The following is a 21,235-nucleotide window of genomic DNA, read 5'->3' as shown; positions in this document are numbered from 1 at the left end:
ATGTCAAAATAATCAGTTAAAAGACGCTAAGGAGGGGGGTGCCTCTGGGAGGGGAGAAATGGTGGGGTGACTAGGGCACTGCTGATTTTAGCAAGCCTGCATGAGAACTTGACCCTTCTGAGTGCGTGCATTATTGGGAAAAACAACCCCAAACTGGCATTGTGGGAGGCAGGAAAGTTCGGGCAAGGGAAAGGAGAGGAGGGGCAGGGATCCCGGTGGGGTCGCAGGCGGGGGGCTCGCAGCTTCTGATTCTCCTACTTCATTCTTTCACAGGGTCCTGCTCCTGGATTCCCATTTTGCAGGCTGGGAAACTGAGGCTGCCTGGCTGGGGCCAGTTACCTGGTTTCTGGCGCCCCCTGGCGGCTGTTACCATTAGCGCCAGGTGCCCCTGGTAGGAGGACTCCTGGTCCTTCCATCCCCTTCCCCATAATCCACCCATCCATCCATCCATCCATCCATCCACGCATTCATTCAGGCCACAACTATTTATTGAGCACCTACTGTGTACCAGATACTGTTCTAGGCCACAGGAATGAACAAGACAAAAATCCATAACCTCAATGAGGCGACATCCTAGAGAAGACAGATAAACAGGCATGAGACAGAGCAGTTTTGGTGCTAATAAATACTTGGAAAAGAACACAGATGCAATACAACGACGACAGAACGTGATGGATAGTACACGTTAAGCCCCTGCTCCCCCGTTGTCCAATAGAACGATCACGCAAGCCAGTTTAAATTTAAAACTTTAAATGTCATTTTAAATTTTCCTAGTGACCACATTTGGAAGCATGAAAAGTGAACAGGTAAGATTAATTTTAACAATATATGTCACCTAACCCAAAACATTCTAGGTGTGGGAATCAAAATAAAAAATGAGTTATTTTACGTTCTTTTTTTGCATGCCGAGCCTTCCAGATCCGACGTGTGTCTTACAACTACCCGCACCTTCTTCTTTCTGACCTGTGGATGGATAGTGGCTAGAGGGTGTGGACGTACTTCGTACCCAGCATGGTTCTATAAGCACTGTCCAGACACTCATTCACTTATCCAACTTCTGAAACAGTCTTAGGAAGCAGAGGCTGGTGGGTTCTTGCCATTCTTCAGCTGGGAAAACTGAGGAGACACAGCAACTTGCCCGAAGCTGCCCAGCAAGGTAACAGTTGAAGACTCCTAGAGTAGGAATCCAGGAGTCCAAGCACTGGCAGAATTTGCACTCAGATCTGTCCAGCGGGAAGGAGCCAGTAATCTGTAGTAATCTGTGGGATGGAACGCCTGCTGGAAGGGCTTGTCAGCCCCAGGTTCCAGGAGGGCTGTGAGAAGGGGAGCTGAGAGCTGTTCGTTTTCCCGAGGACCCGCCTGTATGTTCCAGTCCCTGTGCTGATGCCAGGGCCTGGCGCTCAGTGGCACAAACAGGGCAGTCAGTCCCTCAGCGTCCCTGGCCTCTGGGCTAGCAGGGGTTAAGGCCAGCTGCTCCCACGTGAGAGCGCCTTGCAACAAAGCCACACACCCAACCAGCGGCTTGTCTCTCTCTGGCGTTGTGCACCTTGTCCTGCTGGTTCCACCTGCCACGGGACAGAACGCTGCCTCTGCAAGGGAGGAAAAGTTGGGGAACCAAGTGGGGAGGACAGAGCTCAAACCTCAGGGCCCCTCCCCACCCCCATGCCAGGCGGGCACCTGAGCCCTGGCTGCCGCCGCCTGCCCAGAGGCCATCCTGCCTCCTAGACAGGTAAGTCCTCCCCTCCCCATTCTGCTCTGCACAGAGCAGCACCAGCTCCCTGACCACGGGGTCCTGGGACCGCCATCATCTCCCCTCGACTGCCCGGAAAGCAGGAGACAGACACTCCTGTGTGGGCATTTGACATAGTTTCTAAGGGATTATCTGGCTAGCAGTTACGGCCCCTGGCAACCTGCCCAGGACACCGGAGCCAGAGAATTGAAAGGGTCATTGTTGCCCCAGGTGGTGCCAGGGAGGAAGAAGAGGCAAAGGCTGGCCTCTGAGCCCCCAACACCGAGAAGGGGAGGCCTGGGTAGGGAGGCAGCAGGTGAGGCAGCACTTCCTGGAACTCCCGAAGAGACTCCCAAGTTTCCAGGCTGTGGCACGTGCCTCCCTCACTCCTGGGACCTGCAGGGGACCAGGGAGGGGTCCCGCGCGGTGGGTTTATCTCACTTGTCTCGATTCCTTCTCTGGGCAAAACTTGCCAATGGAGAAAAGCAAGATGGGGGGCGGGGCATGGGCAGAGCCTCCTGTGGGCAAGGTGCTGGGTGGTCCCCAGGTCAAAAAAGCCCAGAACCCGGAGGGGACAGGGTAGAGAGGAAAGAGGGTTTTCTGGGTCATTTGCTCCCCAAAGCGCAAGACAAAGCTTCCTGGCCAGTCGGGTGTCTGATTGCACTTCAAGTCTCTTTGTCTGGGACAGAGAGGGCCCTCTGGGGCCAGGGAGGTACAGGCACACGAGTCTCGGGGTACACACCTGGTCTGGAATTGGGGGTCACTCCCGGGGAGTGGAGAGACTTCAAATCTGGAGTCTGTGGCATTGGAAGGGGATATAGTTGGACTGTGAGAATCCCACCTGCCTGGGATTTGAAGAGAAAACCCACGGAGTCGGATAGATCCGGCCACCAGCCAATTTTCCTATCAAAACCCAATTTTCCACTCTGTAAAATGGGTACAGTTCGAGTCAGCACGACCCAGGGCTGCTGAGAGCAGCAAAGGAGAGTGTAGGTAATCGATTCTCAGTCGGGGGGTTGGGGTAAACGGTCCCACCCCAAACCAGAACTCAGAATGCCAAGCTAGTTGCCATGTCCCATCCTCCTTCCTAATAGACAGAAGTTGAACTCAGGCTCAGAGAGGGACAGCTGTTTGCCCGCAGCTGCACAGCAAAGTCAGGATTTCAGGCAGACAGGAGAGCAGGAGGTCTGGAGGCTGCCCCTGACCACCCCACCCTCAACAACCAACACTCCAGGCTCAGCATTTTATAAAATTCCTTCCTCCATGGCCAGGGCTTCCGCATGGCCCTGAGTTCTGGCGAAAGTCCGCTGATGGGTGCCTGTTCTTCCTCCTCAGCCTGGTCTTGAGCCAGACGAGCAGTGTTTGCTCAGGGAGGAGCCTGACACCCTTTGGAATGGGCTGAGGTTAGTGGGAGACACCGCTGGGAGGAAGGGCTGCCCAGGGAGCGAACTTGCTTTAATGAGCACCTACTGTGTGCCGGGTGCCCTTTTGGGACTTGGCGATTCAGCAGGGAACCAGACCAATGAAGATCCCTGCTCTTGTGGACTTGTGTTTTGGCAGAGGAAGACATTCAAGAAACAGGATATATAATAAGGAAGGAAATTGTATCCGGGGTTAAAGACTGGTCAGTGTCACAGGGAGGGAAATATGGAAAAGCAGCAGGGACAGGAGTGAAACAGTCAAAGAGGTATTTTACAACCCTCAATAGAAAGATCAGGGTAGACTTGCTGTGACGGTGACGTTTGAGGAGACATGGAGGAAGTGACTACTTGGGGAATGAGTATTCCAGGCAGACAGCACAGCCCATGCAAAGGTCCTGGGGCTGAACCGGGCCTGGCATGTTGGAGGAACAGCCAGAAGACCTGACTGCAGCAGAATGGGAGAGAAGAGAGGGAGGAGGGGAGGACAGGGAGGAGACCGGGCAGGTCCTGCAGGGTGTTGGGGGCCACACAGAAGATTGGCTTTGACCCAGGGAGGTGGGAGCCCTGGAGGGCTGTGGGCGGAGGAGGGTGGGACTTGACTCGTGAGCTCCCAGACACCCTCTGGTGGCCACTGTGGGGACGACAGACTGGGGGTGAGGGGCAGGAGCAGGAGGACCAGGGAGGCTAAAGGCAGAGGCCCTGCGAAGTGTGGTTTTAGACCAAACATTTTATTTTGAATCATCTAAAATTGACGGAAAAGCTGTAGATACAATTCAGAGTCCCCATATGATCCTCGCCTGTCGGTGTGGATCCAACACTAACAAGTCCCGACCATGGGGTGCTGCGGCCAGGACTGACACCAACACCTCCCTCACCAGGAGCTGAGCACAGGCTGTCATCAGAGCGCAGGGATTTCCTTTTCTGCCTTGGGGCCTCATCTAGGACCGAAGAGCCCATTCAGCTGTCAGGATTCCCCTGCTTCCTCCCGGCTGTGACCTTGTCCCTTGACCTTCACTACCGGGAGGGGGATGATCAGGTCTTTTGCAGAAAGCGCCTCATTTGGGGTTTGTCAGATGCATTCCTTATGCCCGGGTGGCAAGGGGGAGGGGGGAGGAGCAGAATGGGGGCAGCGTGTACAGGAGGGTGGAGGGATGTCCCAGGGCTTGGCAACGTGGGAGGTCCCGGGGCACCTTAAGGAGACCACTGTGGCATAGGGGGGAATGAAGGTAAGGAGGGGCATATAGACTCTTCTAGAAGATTGCAATGTGGGCTGTGGCTGGAGGGGGACTCACAGAACGTATCCCTACCCGGCCCTCCCCCTCCCCACCACGGGAGGAAGCCAGAGCTCTGGGGGGGAGTTCTGCTGCAGGGGAGGAGCACAGCCTCCCCCACAACCCCCACCCCCACGTTGCCAGTCCTTATGTGCTCTGTGGCTGGGCCCGCCGCAGTCCCCACCCCGAGAATGTGTCCTCCCAGGGCACACAGCAGTGGCCTTTCTCCTCTGCTCAGAACCTTAGGTGGCGCCCCAGGAGATATTTACTCATTTATTAAGCACTTCCTGCATACCAGGCACTGTTCTAAGTGCCTGGGATACTCTGAGGGTAGAGCTCACAGGCCAGTGGGAAGAAGAGGTCTTCCAAAAATCATCCCATAAATAAATGTGCAGTTAATAAGCTGCGACCTTAGCTCAAGAACTTTCAATGGCTCCCTAGCGTTTGTAGAACGATTGAGCATCCGATCAATGCCAGGCTTTGGGGTGTCCTCTAAAACTATCTGCGCTTCTCCTGGCCTCGGAACTGTATCCCCGCCCTGTAAGTTAGAGGAAACCTGCAGGGGTGGCGGCAGCAGCATGCCAGACCGAGCCGTCCATAGAAATGCAAACAAATTTTGTCCAACAGAGGCTGTTGATTACTGCCCTGTGGCCATCGTCGGGCTTACTGTCCATCTGTAAGTTCACGTCAGCATTCTGGGTGTGCGCGTAGGCGCGTGTGAGCGCACATGAGCACGCGTGAGAGCAGTCTGCAGTTCATTTCACGGTGACCTAGGATGTTGGTGTCTTAGTTCTGACAGTACACCGCGGTCCTGGAAAATGTTAGTGTTGGAGGAGACTGGGTGAGGGTCATCTGGGGACTTTCTGAATTGTACTTACAACTTTTCGGTCAATTTTATTTTATTTTTAAGGATTTTATTTATTTATTTGACAGACAGAAAGAGCACAAGCAGAGGGAGCAGCAGAGGGAGAACCAGGCTCCCTGCTGAGCAGGGAGTCTGATGAGGGGCTCCAATCCAGGACCCTGGGATCGTGACCTGAGCTGAAGGCAGATGCTTAACTGACTGAGCCACCCAGGGGCCCCTCGGTCAATTCTTTTTTTTTTTTTTTTTTTTGGTTAAGATTTTATTTATTTATTTGAGAGAGAGAGAGAGAGATATCACAAGTAGGCAGAGAGGCAGGCAGAGAGAGAGGGGGAAGCAGGCTCCCCGCCAAGCAGAGAGCCTGATGTGGGGCTCGATCCCAGGACCTTAAGGTCATGACCCACACCAAAGACAGAGGCTTAACCCACTGAGCCACCCAGGTGCCCCAATTTTTTTAAAAGATTTTATTTATTTATTTGACAGAGATTCCAAGTAGGCAGAGAGGCAGGCAGAGAGAGAGAGGAGGAAGCAGGCTCCCCGCTGAGCAGAGAGCCTGATGTGGGGCTCGATCCCAGGACCTTGAGATAATGACCTGAGCCGAAGGCAGAGGCTTAACCCACTGAGCCACCCAGGCGCCCCCCCATGTCAATTTTAAATGATTCCAAAATAAAACATTTGTTTTAAAGCCACACCTTGCAAGGGCCTCCGGGTTTGACCTCCCTAGTACCCAGCTCCTGCCTTAGCCCCCCACTGCCTGTCCTCCCCCAGTGACCACGAGGGGGCGCCTGCGATCACCCAAATCAGGGTTCCCCCCACTGTGCCCACTGCCCTCCAGGTTTTTGTCCTCCCTGGGGGTAAAAGCCCAAGTCCTCACCTGAGCCCCCAGGCCTCTGCATGACCTTCCTCGTTCCCCCAACCACTCTGCTCCAGTGCCTCCTGGCTGTTCCGCCAACGTGCCAAGTGTGGTCCTGCCCCAGGGCCTTTGCACAGGCTGCGCCCTCTGCCTGGAACACCTAGATCTTTCCATGGCTCCTCCCTCATCTATTTTAAAGATTTTATTTATTTATTTGACAGAGAGAGATCACGAGTAAACAGAGAGGCAGGCAGAGAGGAGGAAGCAGGCTCCCCGCTGAGCAGAAAGCCCGATGCGGGGCTCGAACCCACGACCTGGGATCATGACCTGAGCCGAAGGCAGCGGCTTAACCCACTGAGCCACCCAGGCGCCCCCCTCATCTATTTTAGATGTAATTGTTCCTCTGCTTGGATCCCTCTCACCCAGGGCACTCCTCCTAAACTCGGTTCTTACTTTGAGTGCCATTCCTCGGGGAACCCCTCCCTGAGCCCCCAGCCCCTGTCGTGTCTCCCTCCCAATGCTCTCACAAGTCTCAGTAGCACTTTCTATTTATGTTACATGACGATTCGAATATCATCTGGCTCTCCTGGGTCTGTCACATCAGCCCTTGGTGTACACGGGGCCCCAAACCCCCTCCGTGGGCCCCATCCCCAGGCTCTCACCCCTCCTGCGGCCACCACTCTCAGGGACCTCTGTCCAGCCCCGGCTCTCTGTCTGGGCCTCAGTTCCCCACCTAGGCACTCGGAAAGACGGAGCAGGGTCATCCCAGGGTTAGTTCGGGGACCCCGCTGTCCAAGGCATGCTCCCTCCCCCCACTCCCTCACGCCATGCTCGCACTGCCCCCTCCTGGTTGAATTTGGCACTGACATTTCAGATAGGAAGTCAGTTGGGTTCCCGCTTAGGTACTTGGCCTAGAGCAGGAGGCACTTTCTTGCGTTAATGACTGAATAAAAACAATGAATGCAAGAATGAAGTAGATTGGGGAAAAGCAGATTTTTACGTCCTTAAAGTGATCCGGCTCGAGGGTGGCTGGAATAGTGGGCTTAAGGCCCATCATTATGTATAATTGCAGCGAAGCAAACTCTCGATAAACGTGAGCCGGGAGCCTCATTACCGCACATTGAACCCCTTTAGTCCATAGATACTGGGGCTGAGGTCTCTAGTGAAGCAGGAGCTCGGGGTGTTCCCCACACGCGGGCCACTCCCGGGCACTCACAGCCACCAACACCCACGGACGCGTGTCAGCGGGGAGCTCACTTATGTTTTCCTATGACTCATTAAAACAAATACACAGCTATTTAAAAAAAAAAGTTTGACCTTGTTCTACCTAAAATGGTTTTGTGTACCGCCTGCTGGTGGCCAAAGATCATATTGGGGAAAAGCGGAGCTCTCCCCTCCAGAGTCGGGTCCTTAGATGGGTTTCTGCCAAGGCTTACCGTCTTGGGGGAACTTTGGAGATGCTTAGAGGCCCATGCTGGCGGGCTGGGCTCTGGCGGACTCGTGTTTTGGGGAGAACTGAAGCGGGGAGGGATAAGAAATCATGGCGGGGGGGGCTCAAAGATTGTATTATATCATCCTGTTCACTTGGCAAACTCTTACCCAACCTTCAAAACCCCAGCTGCAATGCTCCCTCTTCCAGGAAGCATTTCCTGATCCCCCAGTTTCCTCGTTTCTTCCCTACTTTCTGCGCCACAGCGTGGGTGGGATTCCTCTCTGCCAGCACGGACTGGATGAGGCTGGGAAGCGTATGCCCCGGATTTGCCCTTTCGACCTTGGCATGAGGTACCACCCAGACAGCTGGGTGTCAAGGTAAATATAGCCGGAAGGAAGGTGTGGGTGGAGCCACCGTCAGCCCCGCCCACCCAGGTGATTCCTCGCTCCCTCACCTTCCACAGGGGAGGTCTTCCTGCCCAGGTCCTGTCCTTCCTAGATCTCACCTTCCGAGGCTGAGGAGGAAGCCTGACCTTTGCTCCCAGAATTTCCTCCCACCAGCCCCGCCCTCCTCGGCTGGGGGCCCGGGCCAGTGCGGAGTGGCGGCTCCCGCGCCCCTCCGTGCAACATAAGTCCCTGCCGCTGACGTCACCGGGCCTCAGTTTCCCCTCTATGTAATGGGGGTAAACTCCCGGCGACGCGACGCCCCGAGAAAGGCTAGCGCTCCGTTCTGGACGTCTCCGGCACTGAACCTGCTCCTGCTGCCGTGGTCCCACCTGATTTCCGAAAGGGGCCGGGTCCACGGATGTTGAACCACAGGTTCCGTTCGGAAACGCGGTGGAATTTTTGCCGGGTCTTCGCGGCAGCCTTGCCGGGCGGGTCTCCAGCCCCGACGGCCTGCCGGGGCTCAGCCGGGTGGAAAACCCGGCCTGGCTCGCCCGCCCCGGCGCCTGGATCCCGCGATCCGGGGTGAAGGCGGCCTCCCTCCGCGGCGTCCCGGAGGCGTGTCGGGGCGGGGCCGGGGCGGGTAGGGGACTTGGAGGAGGAAGAGGGGCAGGTGCAACCCGGAGCCGCGAAGCGGGCTGGAGAAGGGCGAGGGCCGGCCGCTCTGCCGCCAGCCTCCCCAGCCTCCTCCCTCACCCCAAGGTGGGGACAGAGTGACCGTTTCCAAGGCCCCCCAGGGGCAGGGGCGCTGGAGAGTCCTGGGGGTGGACCATGACCGTGAGATTCCAGGCGAGTAGCCCGCCGAGGGCGGGAGGGGGAGGGGAATCTAGCCGGAGTGGGGGCTGCGACCTGGACCCAGGACCCCAGATCACCCCAGCTTACAGATGGGGAAATTGAGGCCCAGAGGAATAGCGTAGCTAGCCCGAGGCTGCGCAGCGAGGGGCGTTCACGCCCGCTGGTGTCCAAAAGCAGTCTCTGGGGGCTTTGCCTGCCCCAGGGTCCTCCTCGTTACCCGGTAGACCGGGGTTCAAATCCTGACTTTTCTGTATAACTTTGGGCCCGCAAAACAAAGCTTCTCTGTACCTCGCCTATAAAACTGATGACCGTTTTAAAAGAAGGGCGTAGGGAGGATCCTAGGAGAAAAATGTGTTTTAAGCGCTTGGCACATGCTGGGTGCCTTGTGAAGATGTTTACGCTGGGCTCCCGCGGTCTTCCCTCAAGTTAGGTTTGAGCCACAGTGGAACGGCAGCGATCACTTCTTTTGTGGGCTGGGGTAGCTTCAGTGAAAGCGAGGAAGCTGCTGGAGAAGCAACCACCATATATTGGGCGCTTGCTGTATACTGGGACGGCAGAGACAGGGATTGAGATGCCCCTTTTCCACAAGAGCAAACCTGCTGGGAGGGAGGGGATCTCCGTGTCTCTATTTGGGGGGACCTCGCCCTCCAGAGATGGAGCTTACACCGACCCACGGTGTCCGCACTGGGTGGGAGATCGCGCGGGGGTGGGGGTGGGGTAAACTGAGGCCCGGGGGGGAAATATGGCTGGCCCAGACCACACTGCCCGAGCCCTAAGGTTCCCGCCAGCTTTCTTCCTGGCTGCGGGGAAACAGCTTCCAGAATCCCCTCCCCAACTCGCCTGTTTGTGGCCCCCTTTCCCGCCTCCCCCACCTTTGTTCCCGGAGCTGGGGGCGGGGCGTGGGAGAGAGGACTGCAGTCCCGGAGCCTAGTGCCTGGGGTTGTGTGACTTGGTACCACCTGACCTGCCCCCTCTGGGCGACTCCTCCTCCCCTCTGTTGTTTGTCACCGGCCTGGGGCACCGCGTGGGGAAGCAGGTGCGGCCCCGCCCCCTCAGGGCTCTCCCAGATGGGTCACTGGCTGAGGGGTCTAGGAATTCCTGACACACTGTTGATCTCCTGGCTGAATAGACCTTTCATGTCACCGTTCACTCGTTCCCTTAAACTCTTGTCTCCCTGCTGGTGTTGTGGGGACGATGCTGGGGTCCCTGGGCCCCCAGCCCTGCCCACTAGCATGCCCCAGACTAGAGGGGTGTATGGGACATAGTGCACAGGGACATTCCAGATTCCAGTAATTAAGGATGTGAGAAGTGTGTATGGGGCCACTGAAGACTCATTTCCTGAAGGAGGAGACAATGGCACTGGGGCTATGAAGGTTGAATAGGAGTTTGCCAGAGAGTATCATTCGTGCTAAGGCTCTGAGCAGAGGCTGATCGCAGGGCCCAGGAGGGCCATGGCCCAAGGGCCATGACCAGAGTGTGCAAAGAGACGGGCTCACCCAGCCTTCATAGCCCAGGGGGAAAGACCAGAAACTTGCCAACTGATGATCACACAGGATATTTTAAGATGATTTGGATGCCATGAATAAAACATAATGAAACACGGAAGAGTGATAGGGAGCCAGGGAAATTTGGCTAGCCAGGGCTGGCTCCCTGAGGAGGCAGCTTTGGAGCCGAGACCCGGAGAGGCAAGGGCTAACCGTGTGCAAATCCTGGGGTCGTGTGTTAGGCACAGGGGTCTATTGGGGAAAACCGTAGAGGTGAACTGGGCTGAGGGGGGCCGGTGGGGGGTGGTGCTAGGATTGGCCCTCTGGGTTTAGTCAAGGCCTCTGACAACCGAGGAGGCACGAACCCGTGCAAGACAGGACAAGTCTGGGCCACCTGCACCTGTCCCCTGGGGGCCCTAGTTCCCTGGGGCTGTTTCTTAGAAGAAGGCCAGGAAATCCAAATTCGGGGGGCCAAATTCAGCACAAATCCAAATTCAGCACAAAATCGAAGCCAAGTAAAAAGATTCTGTTTTGAAAAATAAGTTTCTGGAGAAAAGAAGAATGAAGCAGAAGAGGGCTGGGGTCTGTGGCGAGGAGCAGGGGTGTGGTACGGGCTGCCTGGGTCCGCTATCGGCTGTGTGACCTCTGGCATGGTATTGGACCTCTCTGGGCCGTCCTTCCCTCTCCTTTTGGAGGAGGCCACATCCTAGGGCCCCTCTGGATTGAGCAAGTTGGTGTGTGTAAAGCCCTCGGAACAGGTTTTCTTATCAATGTGCAGAGGAGGAAAGAGACACCTGCTGCGTCTTGGGAGGGGGGCAGAAGGGGGGGCGGAGGCTCTTTCTGCCTTTGGCATGTGGCTCCTCCGTGCCCCGCTCCAGGGGTGCCTCAGCCCTGAAAGACCGGGCAGCGGGAATGAAGGGCAACCCATTTTACAGCAGGGGAAGCCAAGGCTGGGAGTGGCTCCAGGACCACCACCAGCCAAAGGGGCTGAGTCTCGGTTGTGAGCGCTGCCCTCTCCCTCCTGCTCCCGCTCTCGCTCCCGGTATCAGAGCCTGAAGTGCCTGGGAGGCCCCGCCCTGGGCTTTGTTCCTCTCTCCTCCGCCCCATGCCCCTCTCCCTGGGAGTTAGGAATGCTGCTCTCCCGGGAACCAGGCAGCAACAGCCAGCACAGGGATTTTCTGCCCAGAGAATCACCCACCTGCGGTGCCGGGCTGGGGAGGGAGGTCCTTTCTACCAGGCACCCCAGGGAAGTAGGGCCACTGAATTGGGGGGGGGTCCTCCTTTCTGCCTCCCCATCCATGATCTGGTAGGTCTACATTCCCCAGCCTCCACCTCTGTCAGCTCTATTGGCTTGGCAGGTGACTTTGCCTTTCTGTGCCTCAGTTTCCTCCTCTGGAACACAGGGATAATAGATAATAGAAGCTCCCTTCAGACTAAATGAGATAGGACATGCAAAGTCCTCGGCACAAGGAAAGCCCGTCCTTTCCTTCTTTCCTCCCCTTCCTTTCTTCCTTCAACAGCTGTTGAATCCCTGCTGTGAATCAGGACTCCACTTCGAACAAGGCAGACAAAAATCTCTGCCCTCCAGATTTGATTTTCTAGAGAGGGGAGATGGACAGATCAAAAAAAATCTAGAAAGTCAAGGGGTCCCAGGTTGTACGAATTGGGAAACCATGTTGGGGCAGGGTGGCTAAGGGGGTCTGTTGTGGAGTGGGATGGCTTATTGTTCTGAACAGGGGGGTCAGGAGGCCACCCCAATAAGGTAACACATGAGCCAAGATGAACAGGAGGCCAAGGGAGGAGTGAGGTGGAGATCTGGGAGAAAGAGAGTTCCAGGAGGAAGGAACAGCGTGTGCAAAGGCCCCAGGTATTGGAGGAACAGTGAGGAGGCCCCAGGGGGCTGGAGCGGAATGCATGCCCTCTGCCTGGCAGAACTGGCTTGATCCCCAGGCGTGGGTCCCCCCAGACCCGATCCCCCAGGCATTTGCCTTCTCCGCTCCTACCAGTATGGTTCACTTAAACCGGGGTCTCAGCTTTGGCATATGAACATTTGGGCCCGGATTGTTCTCTGTGGGGGACTGCCCTGCTCTGCGGGGGTTGAGCAGCACCCCTGGCCCCCACTTACCCTGTTCCTGGAGTCATGATGACCACAGATGTCTCCAGATATCCTCTAGGGGGCAGAGCAGTCCCCACTGAGAACCCTGACGTAGACCCACTTCGCAGATGCAAAAGCTGAGGCCCCCAGAGAGGTGGCCACTTGCCCACAGGCTTGGACGGTGGGAGTGTCAGACCCGGGCTCCCCACCCAGGTAGGGGACCCTCAAGTGCTTCAGTGGACCTGCCATGGCCTCACACCTACCTTGCATCCCCTCCTTCCAGGTGTTGGACATGGAGGAGCTGACCATTTGGGAACAACACACAGCCACGCTCTGCAAGGTGAGGCCTCCCTCTCCCCGTGTGGCCACCAACAGGAACGTCCTATTGATCCGGGGCTGCTTGACTAGACGGGAGAATCTTTGTCCCCAGGGGAAGCAGATGCTCATCCTACGTCTCCTCATCTCTTAGGACCCCCAGCGAGGCTTTGGCATTGCGATCTCTGGCGGCCGAGACCGGCCCAGTGGGTCCGTGGTTGTGTCTGATGTGCTGCCTGGGGGACCAGCGGAGGGCAGACTGCGGTGAGTAGGGAGGCAGCAGGGGTGCTGGCTGAGAGGAGGGACCCGTGTGGCCAAAGCGAGGAGCCAGCACAGTGCCTGCTGCCTTCTAGCTCTGGCAACACAGGGCTTGGAGCTGGTGGCAGGACCGAGTTAGCGATGTGGCCCTCCCTCTCCCCAGTGCACTTTCTAGTCCTCTGATGTAGTTCTGAGGGTCATAGTGGCCCCAGGCATTCCTGGAATGAGAGGACTGGGAAGGCTGTTTTGGCTGGAGGGAGACCCAGAGTCCTGAGCCTTTGGGGAGAACAAACAAACAGAAGTTATGTTTGCATCTGGGGAGTTATGTTGGGGAAAATGGCTCAGGGACCTGAGCGACTGATGGGTGATCTGGTTCAGCTCAGACTCAAGGAACAGCTTCAGAGAGAGAAAAAGATGTTGAAACCCAGACAGAGGAAGAGGGGATGCACAGAAGAAATGAGGGGTATGGAGACACCCATTATAACCATAGCTCCTGTTCTGTGGTTGCATTTTATTATTATAGAAGCATCTATGATTGGCCCCATTTTACAGATGAGGAAACTGAGATACAGAACGCTTAAGTTCTTTATGAGATATGGGACCGCAGCGAATTAGAAGCAGGCCTTGCAGAACTGGGGGTGCCCACCCCAAAGTGGGGCACTGGGGGAAGTGTCAGGAGCCCCCAGGGAAGGCCTGGGGAGAGGGCTCCCCTGTGAGGGCTCCTCCCTGAGACCCAGCCCCCTCCCTCAGGTTGGGGGACCACATCGTCATGGTGAATGGGGTCTCCATGGAGAGTGTCACCTCCACCTTTGCCATTCAGATACTCAAGACCTGCACGAAGTTGGCCAACATTGTGAGTGGGGGGTCGGGGGGGCAGGCCCTGGGCCAGGGGCTGCCTCTTCCCCCAGCCTGAGCCCCAGCTGGTCCTGTAGCCCAGGGGCAGTCTGAGTATAAGCTTCTACAAGCAAGTGGACTCTTGTCCCCATTTCGCAGCTTGGATGCTGAGGCCCAGAGAGGGGGCCAGGGTCCCCCGGGACCACCCAGTGGATGGGGGCAGAGCCTTGAGCCGGCCCCCGCTTCCTCCCCTAACAGACGGTGAAGCGTCCCCGGAAGATCCAGCTGCCCGCCACCAAGACCGGCCCCTCTAGCCGGGGCCATCGGGACTCCGACGAGGCCGACCACGGCCGTGGCTATGAAGGGGACACGTCCAGTGGCTCCGGCCGCTCCTGGGACGAGCGTTCGCGCCGGCCAAGGGCGGGCCGCCGGAGCCGGGCTGGCAGCCACGGGCGTAGGAGCCCCGGGGCGAGCTCTGAGGCCAATGGGCTGGCCCTGGTGTCTGGCTTCAAGCGGCTGCCGCGGCAGGATGTGCACATGAGGCCCGTGAAATCCGTGCTGGTGCGAAAGCGAGAGAGCGAAGGTGAGCCCGCGGCTGGGGCGTGCTGGAGGCCGGGGGGGTGTGCAGAGTTCCCACTGAGGGGCGCCGCCACTGCGCTGGCCCCCATCCTGCATGGCCTGTGGTCAGCAAAGTAAAGGCCCCCACCGATGTGCCTGGCCTGGACCCCGCGACCTATGGATGTGTCCCCTCCTGCGACGAAGGGGACCTTGTCACGCCTGCCCAGTTGGGGGTGACCCTGGGTTCCCAGGGGGCCTAGGATCCCCATGAGGTCCTCATGAGAGGGAGGCAGAGGGCGGGGGTCCCAGAGATGGGCAGACCCTGCGCTGCTAGCAGGGAGCTGAGGGGACGGCCTGCGGGCCAGGTAAGGGCAGGAGCCGGGTCTCCCTGGGGCCCCCGGGGGTCCTGCCTGCACCCAGGTTTTAGAACTTCGAGCCCGGAACTATAAGACTGCAGATCGGTATCATTTTAAAGCCACTAAGTTTGTGACAATTTCGAGCGGCCCCAGGGAGTCCACATACTGTGACGTGGATGGAGTGTTATGATCACTGAATCCCCTTTGTGCCACCAATGGGGACGTGACCTCCAGCCCTATCTCGAGTCCATGGCAGCACTGGGACTTTAGAATTCTAAATGTAACGATGTGACAAATGGCACCAGGACATCTGTCCCCACCTTGGAATTTTATTTATCATTATTATTATTTTTTTAAGATTTTATTTATTTGAGAGGGAGAGAGAGGGAACACGAGAGCAGGGAGAGAGAGAAGCAAGCTCCCCACTGAGCAGGGAGCCCTAAACGGGGCTCAATCCCAGGACCCTGAGATCATGACCTGAGCCAAAGGCAGACACTTCACCGACTGAGCTACCCAGGGGTCCCCCACCCTGGGATTTTAATAGCAACGGTCACATCCTGAACCCTGGTGGTGATGTCATTAGTAGCATCCGTGGGGTGATGGAGCAGGGTGTTGGGGAGTGGGGACCAGGGCGCTGTTCCTTCCCAGGCCCCTGGCCGTGACCTTCTGTGCTGACATCACAATCCTGGCTGGTGGGTTTTCAGAACAGCCCCAGGGTGGCATGGAGGGGGCCAGGCCCGCTCTCCCTTCAGGTGGGTGGCCCGGAAGGCCGGCGGGAGGGTCGAGGGCAGGTGAGAAGTCTGAGCTTGAGAGGAGCCCGCAGCCCAGACCCCAGGCCCTGCCTCAGTTTCCCTCCTCCCCCCACAGAGTTCGGGGTCACCCTGGGCAGTCAGATCTTCATCAAGCACATCACCGATTCGGGCCTGGCCGCCAGGAACCGTGAGCTGCAGGAAGGTGACCTCATCCTACAGGTGAGCCCAGACTTACTGTTGAGGACAGGACAGGGAGACCCAGCTACCGGCAAGGTCAGCAGAGCTGGCTGGAACCATGGGCCTCCTGGGTGTTGCCTGTTTCCCAAAGGTTAGAGAGGACAACAAAGGCTCCCTCCTGCCCCCATCCTCTCCTCTAACACGGCCAAATATCAGGTTCCAGTATTCCCAGAATCCCATGGGGGCGCTGGCCACGGCGCTCATTCCAGAACTCGCCCTGGGTGTTCGGTGCTGACAGTCCAGAGGCCAGGATTAGAGGCATGGCTCTGCCTTAGAGCTGGTTTCTTTCCAGATTCCTTTTCTGAAAACCTGTTTCTAGTGATTCCTGGTGTTTGATTTCCAAACTGTTTCCAGTGGATTGCTTTAAGAGCCTCTTCAGAGTTTCCTGTTTCTAGTGACCCAGAGGAATTGTCTGTTTCTAGTGGTTTGGGGGCAGATACTAGAAATAGGTAGCCCAGCAGGGGGGATGAGAAACTCACAATCCCCAGGGTAGATGAAAACAGACACACCACTGGGGAAATGTTGGAAAGGGATTCCTGGAGCGCCCCGGAGAGGACCTTAAATCCTTCCCCAAATTATGTTTCTAACACACCTCTAAATGTCTGTTTCTAGTACCTCCTACAATTGTCTTCTTCTAGTATCTTTGGCTATCTACTCCCTGTTCCCTATTTAGACTTGTTTCTAACAACTGTTCCTTGGGTCTCCTGAGAAGTTCCCCTTCTAGGAAGATGGGGAGTCAACTTGCTTCTAATTTTCCCCTAGTGCCCACCCTGCCCCTCAGAAAATTGGCCGATTCTGGAATTCTGTGGGAGGTACTTCCGGGCATGGTCTCCTCGGAGCAGGAGGAATCCAGTTCTATTATTTCTTCTTGAGATTGGCTGTTCTTATGAGTTCCTGGGTATTATGTGTGTCTAACCACCCCCCCACACACCGCACAGACTGTTTCTGGTATCCCCAATTTTGCATTAACTCCCTTCCTGTCTTCTTCCTTCCCGGCCCCTTTTAGATCAATGGTGTGTCCAGCAAGAATCTGTCTCTGAGCGACACGCGGCGGTTGATAGAGAAGTCAGAAGGGAAGCTGACTCTCTTGGTGCTCAGAGACCAAGGGCAGTTCCTGGTGAACATCCCACCGGCGGTCAGCGACAGCAACAGCGACAGCTCCCTCCTGGACGGTGAGGGGCCGGAAGCAGGCCCTGGGGGTTGAGTAGAGGGCAGGGGAGGCAGAGAGTACCGGGCAGAGCCTGGAGGGCACTGGCGAGCCTCGCTCCTGAGAGGCTCAGAGAGGGACAGAAACTTGCCCAAGGCCACACAGTAAGTCAGGGCTGGAGGCTGACTGGTCTGGGCCCCTCTGCTGTGAGGGGCCTTGATGTTTCGCTCTGTGAAATGGATCTAGTCTGGGAGGTGCGGGCCGAGGCCTGAGGGGTCATGCTCTGCCCTGCAGACATCTCGGACCTCGGCTCGGAGCTGTCCCAGGCGCCGCCCTCCCATGTCCCACCGCCACCCCGGCACGCGCGACGGAGTTTGGACGCCAGCCAAACCGACTCCCCCGAGTACGTACCCCCTCGGCCAGAAGGGTCGAGCCCAAGGGGAACATGGGCACATACATCTTTTGCACCTGGCGGCCTGCCTGGAAGAGGCTTCCCCTGTCTACCCACAGTCCTCCCTGCTCCCATGACTGGCTCTGGGTCCTGCTATGGCCTGACTTTAATGCAGAAGGAACTGAATTTCACATCACAGCCCAGAAGACTCCAGAACGCATCATGTACCTTTAGGGATTTTCTCTCGGGGCACAACAGCCACAGATGTGTGCCGAGGTCGGAGGGCTCCTGTTCCTTGTGACATTGATTACAGATGGGGATGGGGGCCGTGACCTTGCATTGTGTCCTCTGGCGGCTGTGACAACGTGCCTCAGACAGGAGGGCTTAGGACATCACAGGAGGGCGTGGGTGGGGCCACGCTCTCTCTGGAGGCTCGCTGGTGGGGGTGGGGCTCTCTCCTAGCTTCCGGTAGCTTCCAGTAGCCCCCCCCACCTGCTGGCCGCCCTAGCAGGGGTCCACCTCCTCTCCGTCTTTACATCATCTCCCCTCTGTGCCCCTCTGCTCTGTGTCCAAGTGTCTCCACTTTCTGCTCGTTATACCCACAATGCCCCTGTTTCCAAGGACTGTCCCACGCAGACATGGGGTGGGGGCGTTAGGACTTCAGCAGATGAATTTTGAGGGGACACAATTCAATGCCTAAAAACTCAAGTGCCCAGGGGCATCTGGGTGGCTCAGTCGTTAAGCGTCTGCCTTTGGCTCAGGTCGTGATCCCAGGGTCTTGGGATCGAGCCCCGAGTCGCGCTCCCTGCTCGGCAGAAAGCCTGCTTCTCCCTCTCCCAGTCCCCCTGCTTGTGTTCCCTCTCTCGCTGTGTGTCTCTCTGTCAACCAAATAAATAAAAATCTTTAAAAACCTAAGCCCCCAACAGGTAGGGATAAGAAAGTGGGCATCCTGCTTAAGCATCCTGCATCTGTGAGGCAGGGGGTCTCTCTGTTATCTGCGGCCGTGTAACAAATTGCCCTAAAGCCTAGCAGCTCCAAACGCAAGGAAACGTCCTCACGCCATGTCCAAGATTCTGGAGCTGGGGCGGCTTGGCGGGTCCCTTCTGATGCGTGATCTTTGCGGGTTACAGCCATGGTGCCCCCTAGGACTGTCGGGTTTGAGGGTGGGTGATCCCCTCCCCAACTAGTTCACATGGCTGCTGTAGCCATCCCTGGGGCCCAGAGAGAGCAGCGGCCCCCATGGTCTCCCAGCTGGGAAGGAGCAGGACCAGGAGTTGAACCCGGGGGCAGAGAAGTCAGAATTCTGACAGTCGCCTCTCAGCGTCCACCCCCACTTCACCCCAAGTCTGTTCTCCTCCAGGGAGAGCCCCCCACCTCAGCGGGAAAATTCGGTGGATTCCAGAACCGTCTCGGAAACAGGTGAGCTGATGGGGGAAGGGTGATGACTCTGAGCGTCCCTCTGGTTTTTCTGATCCCAGCCAGTAAGGCTGTGCCAGGCAGGGCGGGAGAGGCTGGCATGGGCCTCAGAGGTCAGGAACCTGGGGAGGGTGGAGGGCTGAGTGACAGCACTGTAGGGTGGGGAGGCCATCCGGCAGCAGGATGGCGGCTGGACCAGTCCATGTGCTTTGGAAAGAGACTGCTGTTCCCTTTCAGACTCCCCGAGGCCAAGTAGCTACGACATCTACAGGGTGTCCAGCAGCCAGAGTGTGGAGGACCGCGGGTATGTCCCCCAGAAAGAAAGCCCACTGGCCCAAGGCCCACACATCCAGGGGCCGCCTCTCTAGGACACACAGTCCTGCCTTCTGGCCCCAGTCTGTTGATGTGGCTACCATATGGGGCCGTTTGGGAAACTGAGGCCTGGAGGGGGTGGGGGCTCTCCCAAGGACGCCCAGCATGCCCCCCCCCCGGCCCCCTCCAGCCTGACCTGGCCTCTGCCTCCCCTCCCAGGTACAGCCCCGACTCCAGGGTCGTCCACTTTCCCAAGGGCACAACCATCGGGCTGCGGCTGGCTGGGGGCAATGACGTGGGCATCTTCGTGTCGGGGGTGCAGGAGGGCAGCCCGGCTGACGGGCAGGGCATCCAGGAGGGAGATCAGATTCTGCAGGTGATTGGGGATGGCCAGCAGTGGGTGTGGCTCCTGGGTCTGTTCCTGCCCGTGTGTCCTCCCCTGTGCCCGCCCCGCGGGCTGGTCACACCCCCCGACGGACATTTGAACATTTTATTTATTTATTTATTTATTTATTATTATTTTTTAAAGATTTTATTTATTTATTTGACAGACAGAGATCACAAGTAGGCAGGGAGGCAGGCAGAGAGAGAGGAGGAAGCAGGCTCTCTACGGAGCAGAGAGCTCGATGAGGGGCTGGATCCCAGGACTCTGGGATCATGACCTGAGCCGAAGGCAGAGGCTTTAACCCACTGAGCCACCAAATAAATGTTCAAATTTAAAATCTGAACATTTTAAAGCCTCCCTGGCAGTGTCATGACCTTGTTGGCCGGATCACGACCTTGCTGACCGGGACACGGCTCATCTGGGCCACCGCTTTGGCGGGGTCGTGCCGTCCTGGTGCCTTTCCTGCCCCTACAACCATCACCTCCTTACACTAATTTTATAATCTTAACCGCCTTGGGTGTCCTTGTCCCGGGCCCCCTCGCCCCTGCCAGCGGGGCACCACGTCCAGTCCCCGCTGTCTTCCTCCTGGGAGGGGGCTCTGTCCAGGGGCGGAGCTGGGATGCCTGGCGCCGGGAGTGGGGGGCGGCTGGGGCTGCGTCCCATCTCGCGCCCCCTTCCTGGCAGGTGAATGATGTGCCATTCCGGAACCTGACCCGGGAGGAGGCCGTGCAGTTCCTGCTGGGGCTGCCACCGGGCAAGGAGGTGACGCTGGTGACACAGCGGAAGCAGGACAGTGAGTGTGTGTGTGGCCCGGAGGGCTGGGGCCCGGCGGCGGCCCCAGGCGCTCACAGAGCCTCCCCTGTCCGCAGTCTTCCGGAAAATGGTGCAGTCCGGCGTGGGCGACTCTTTCTACATCCGCACGCACTTCGAGCTGGAGGCCAGCCCGCCGTCGGGCCTGGGCTTCACCCGCGGGGACGTCTTCCACGTGCTGGACACGCTGTACTCCGGCCCTGGGCAGAGCCGCGCCCGCGGGGGCCATTGGCTGGCGGTGCGCATGGGGCGCGACCTCCGGGAGCAGGAGCGGGGCATCATCCCCAACCAGAGCAGGTGAGCCGCCCCTCGTCCTCGGCTGCCCCGCCACAGACGGGCTCGGCCTCGCCGCCCACCGTCCCCGGGCTGCTTTTCTGCCGCCCTCGGTGACCAGCCCCCTGCTTCTCCCCAGGGCAGAGCAGCTGGCCAGTCTGGAGGAGGCCCAACGCGCCGTGGGGGCCGGGCCGGGTGCCTCCGGGGGCTCCAGCGCGAGGGCCGAGTTCTGGCGGCTGCGGGGCCTTCGGCGCGGAGCCAAGAAGACCACCCATCGGAGCCGCGAGGACCTGTCCGCTCTGACCAGGCAGGGGCACTACCCGCCCTACGAACGCGTGGTGCTGCGAGAAGGTGGGTCTCCAGGGCGGGGGGCGGGGCGAGGGGGTTGGGCCAGGAGGAAGGCTCATAAGATAGTCTGAATTTGTGGACCACGTGTTCTTCGGAAGCCCCCATCCTCATCTCTCTCCTCCCACCAAAAATACCCATTTGGGGTTATTGTAGGGAACCAGAGGAAACAGGAGAGGGCTTCTTTCCTTAAAAAAATTTAATTCCTATTTCCAATCGAATTAGCCGCATATATGATCAAAAAAGAAATGGTTACAGATAGTTTAAATAAGGTATCTTGTTAATGTATTCAAAGTATCATTTTAATAGATAATACAATTATAAGTTGTCAGGGAGATATTTCGCATCTTTTTCTGTGCGTGCACCGTGCTCGAAATCTGGTGTGTATTTTGCAGTCAAAGCACATGTTGGTTCAGACCAGCCGCGCTGTAATTCCCCGCAGCCACACGTGGCACCAGACA

General features: G+C 57.5%; 1 protein-coding gene across 5 annotated transcripts in view; it reads left to right on the top strand.

Annotated features, from left to right (window-relative positions):
• Window positions 1–1,522: 1,522 nt before the first annotated feature.
• Window positions 1,523–21,235, top strand: part of TJP3 (tight junction protein 3) — a 27,118-nt gene continuing 7,405 nt past the window's right edge. Inside the window, exons 1-15 of one of the 5 annotated variants that reach the window (XM_047706195.1) lie at window positions 1,523–1,729; window positions 1,961–2,045; window positions 12,669–12,725; window positions 12,855–12,964; window positions 13,709–13,811; window positions 14,051–14,375; window positions 15,574–15,677; window positions 16,702–16,867; window positions 17,137–17,245; window positions 18,594–18,652; window positions 18,887–18,953; window positions 19,181–19,337; window positions 20,031–20,139; window positions 20,216–20,453; window positions 20,569–20,780. In XM_047706195.1, the coding sequence (XP_047562151.1) occupies window positions 12,678–12,725; window positions 12,855–12,964; window positions 13,709–13,811; window positions 14,051–14,375; window positions 15,574–15,677; window positions 16,702–16,867; window positions 17,137–17,245; window positions 18,594–18,652; window positions 18,887–18,953; window positions 19,181–19,337; window positions 20,031–20,139; window positions 20,216–20,453; window positions 20,569–20,780 (1,807 nt within the window). In that variant the 5' untranslated portion in view covers window positions 1,523–1,729; window positions 1,961–2,045; window positions 12,669–12,677. Of the gene's footprint in view, window positions 1,730–1,960; window positions 2,046–7,866; window positions 7,946–8,609; window positions 8,801–12,668; window positions 12,726–12,854; window positions 12,965–13,346; window positions 13,422–13,708; window positions 13,812–14,050; window positions 14,376–15,573; window positions 15,678–16,701; window positions 16,868–17,136; window positions 17,246–18,593; window positions 18,653–18,886; window positions 18,954–19,180; window positions 19,338–20,030; window positions 20,140–20,215; window positions 20,454–20,568; window positions 20,781–21,235 lie in introns of those variants that run through there. The other 4 variants (XM_047706165.1, XM_047706175.1, XM_047706154.1 and 1 more) reach the window with 4 other exon arrangements.

The sequence above is a fragment of the Lutra lutra genome, chromosome 1 (genome assembly GCF_902655055.1).
Source record: "Lutra lutra chromosome 1, mLutLut1.2, whole genome shotgun sequence".
Classification (NCBI taxonomy): Eukaryota; Metazoa; Chordata; class Mammalia; order Carnivora; family Mustelidae; genus Lutra; species Lutra lutra.
Note: the sequence above shows the minus strand (reverse complement) of the source record. Positions and strands in the feature narration are given on the sequence as shown.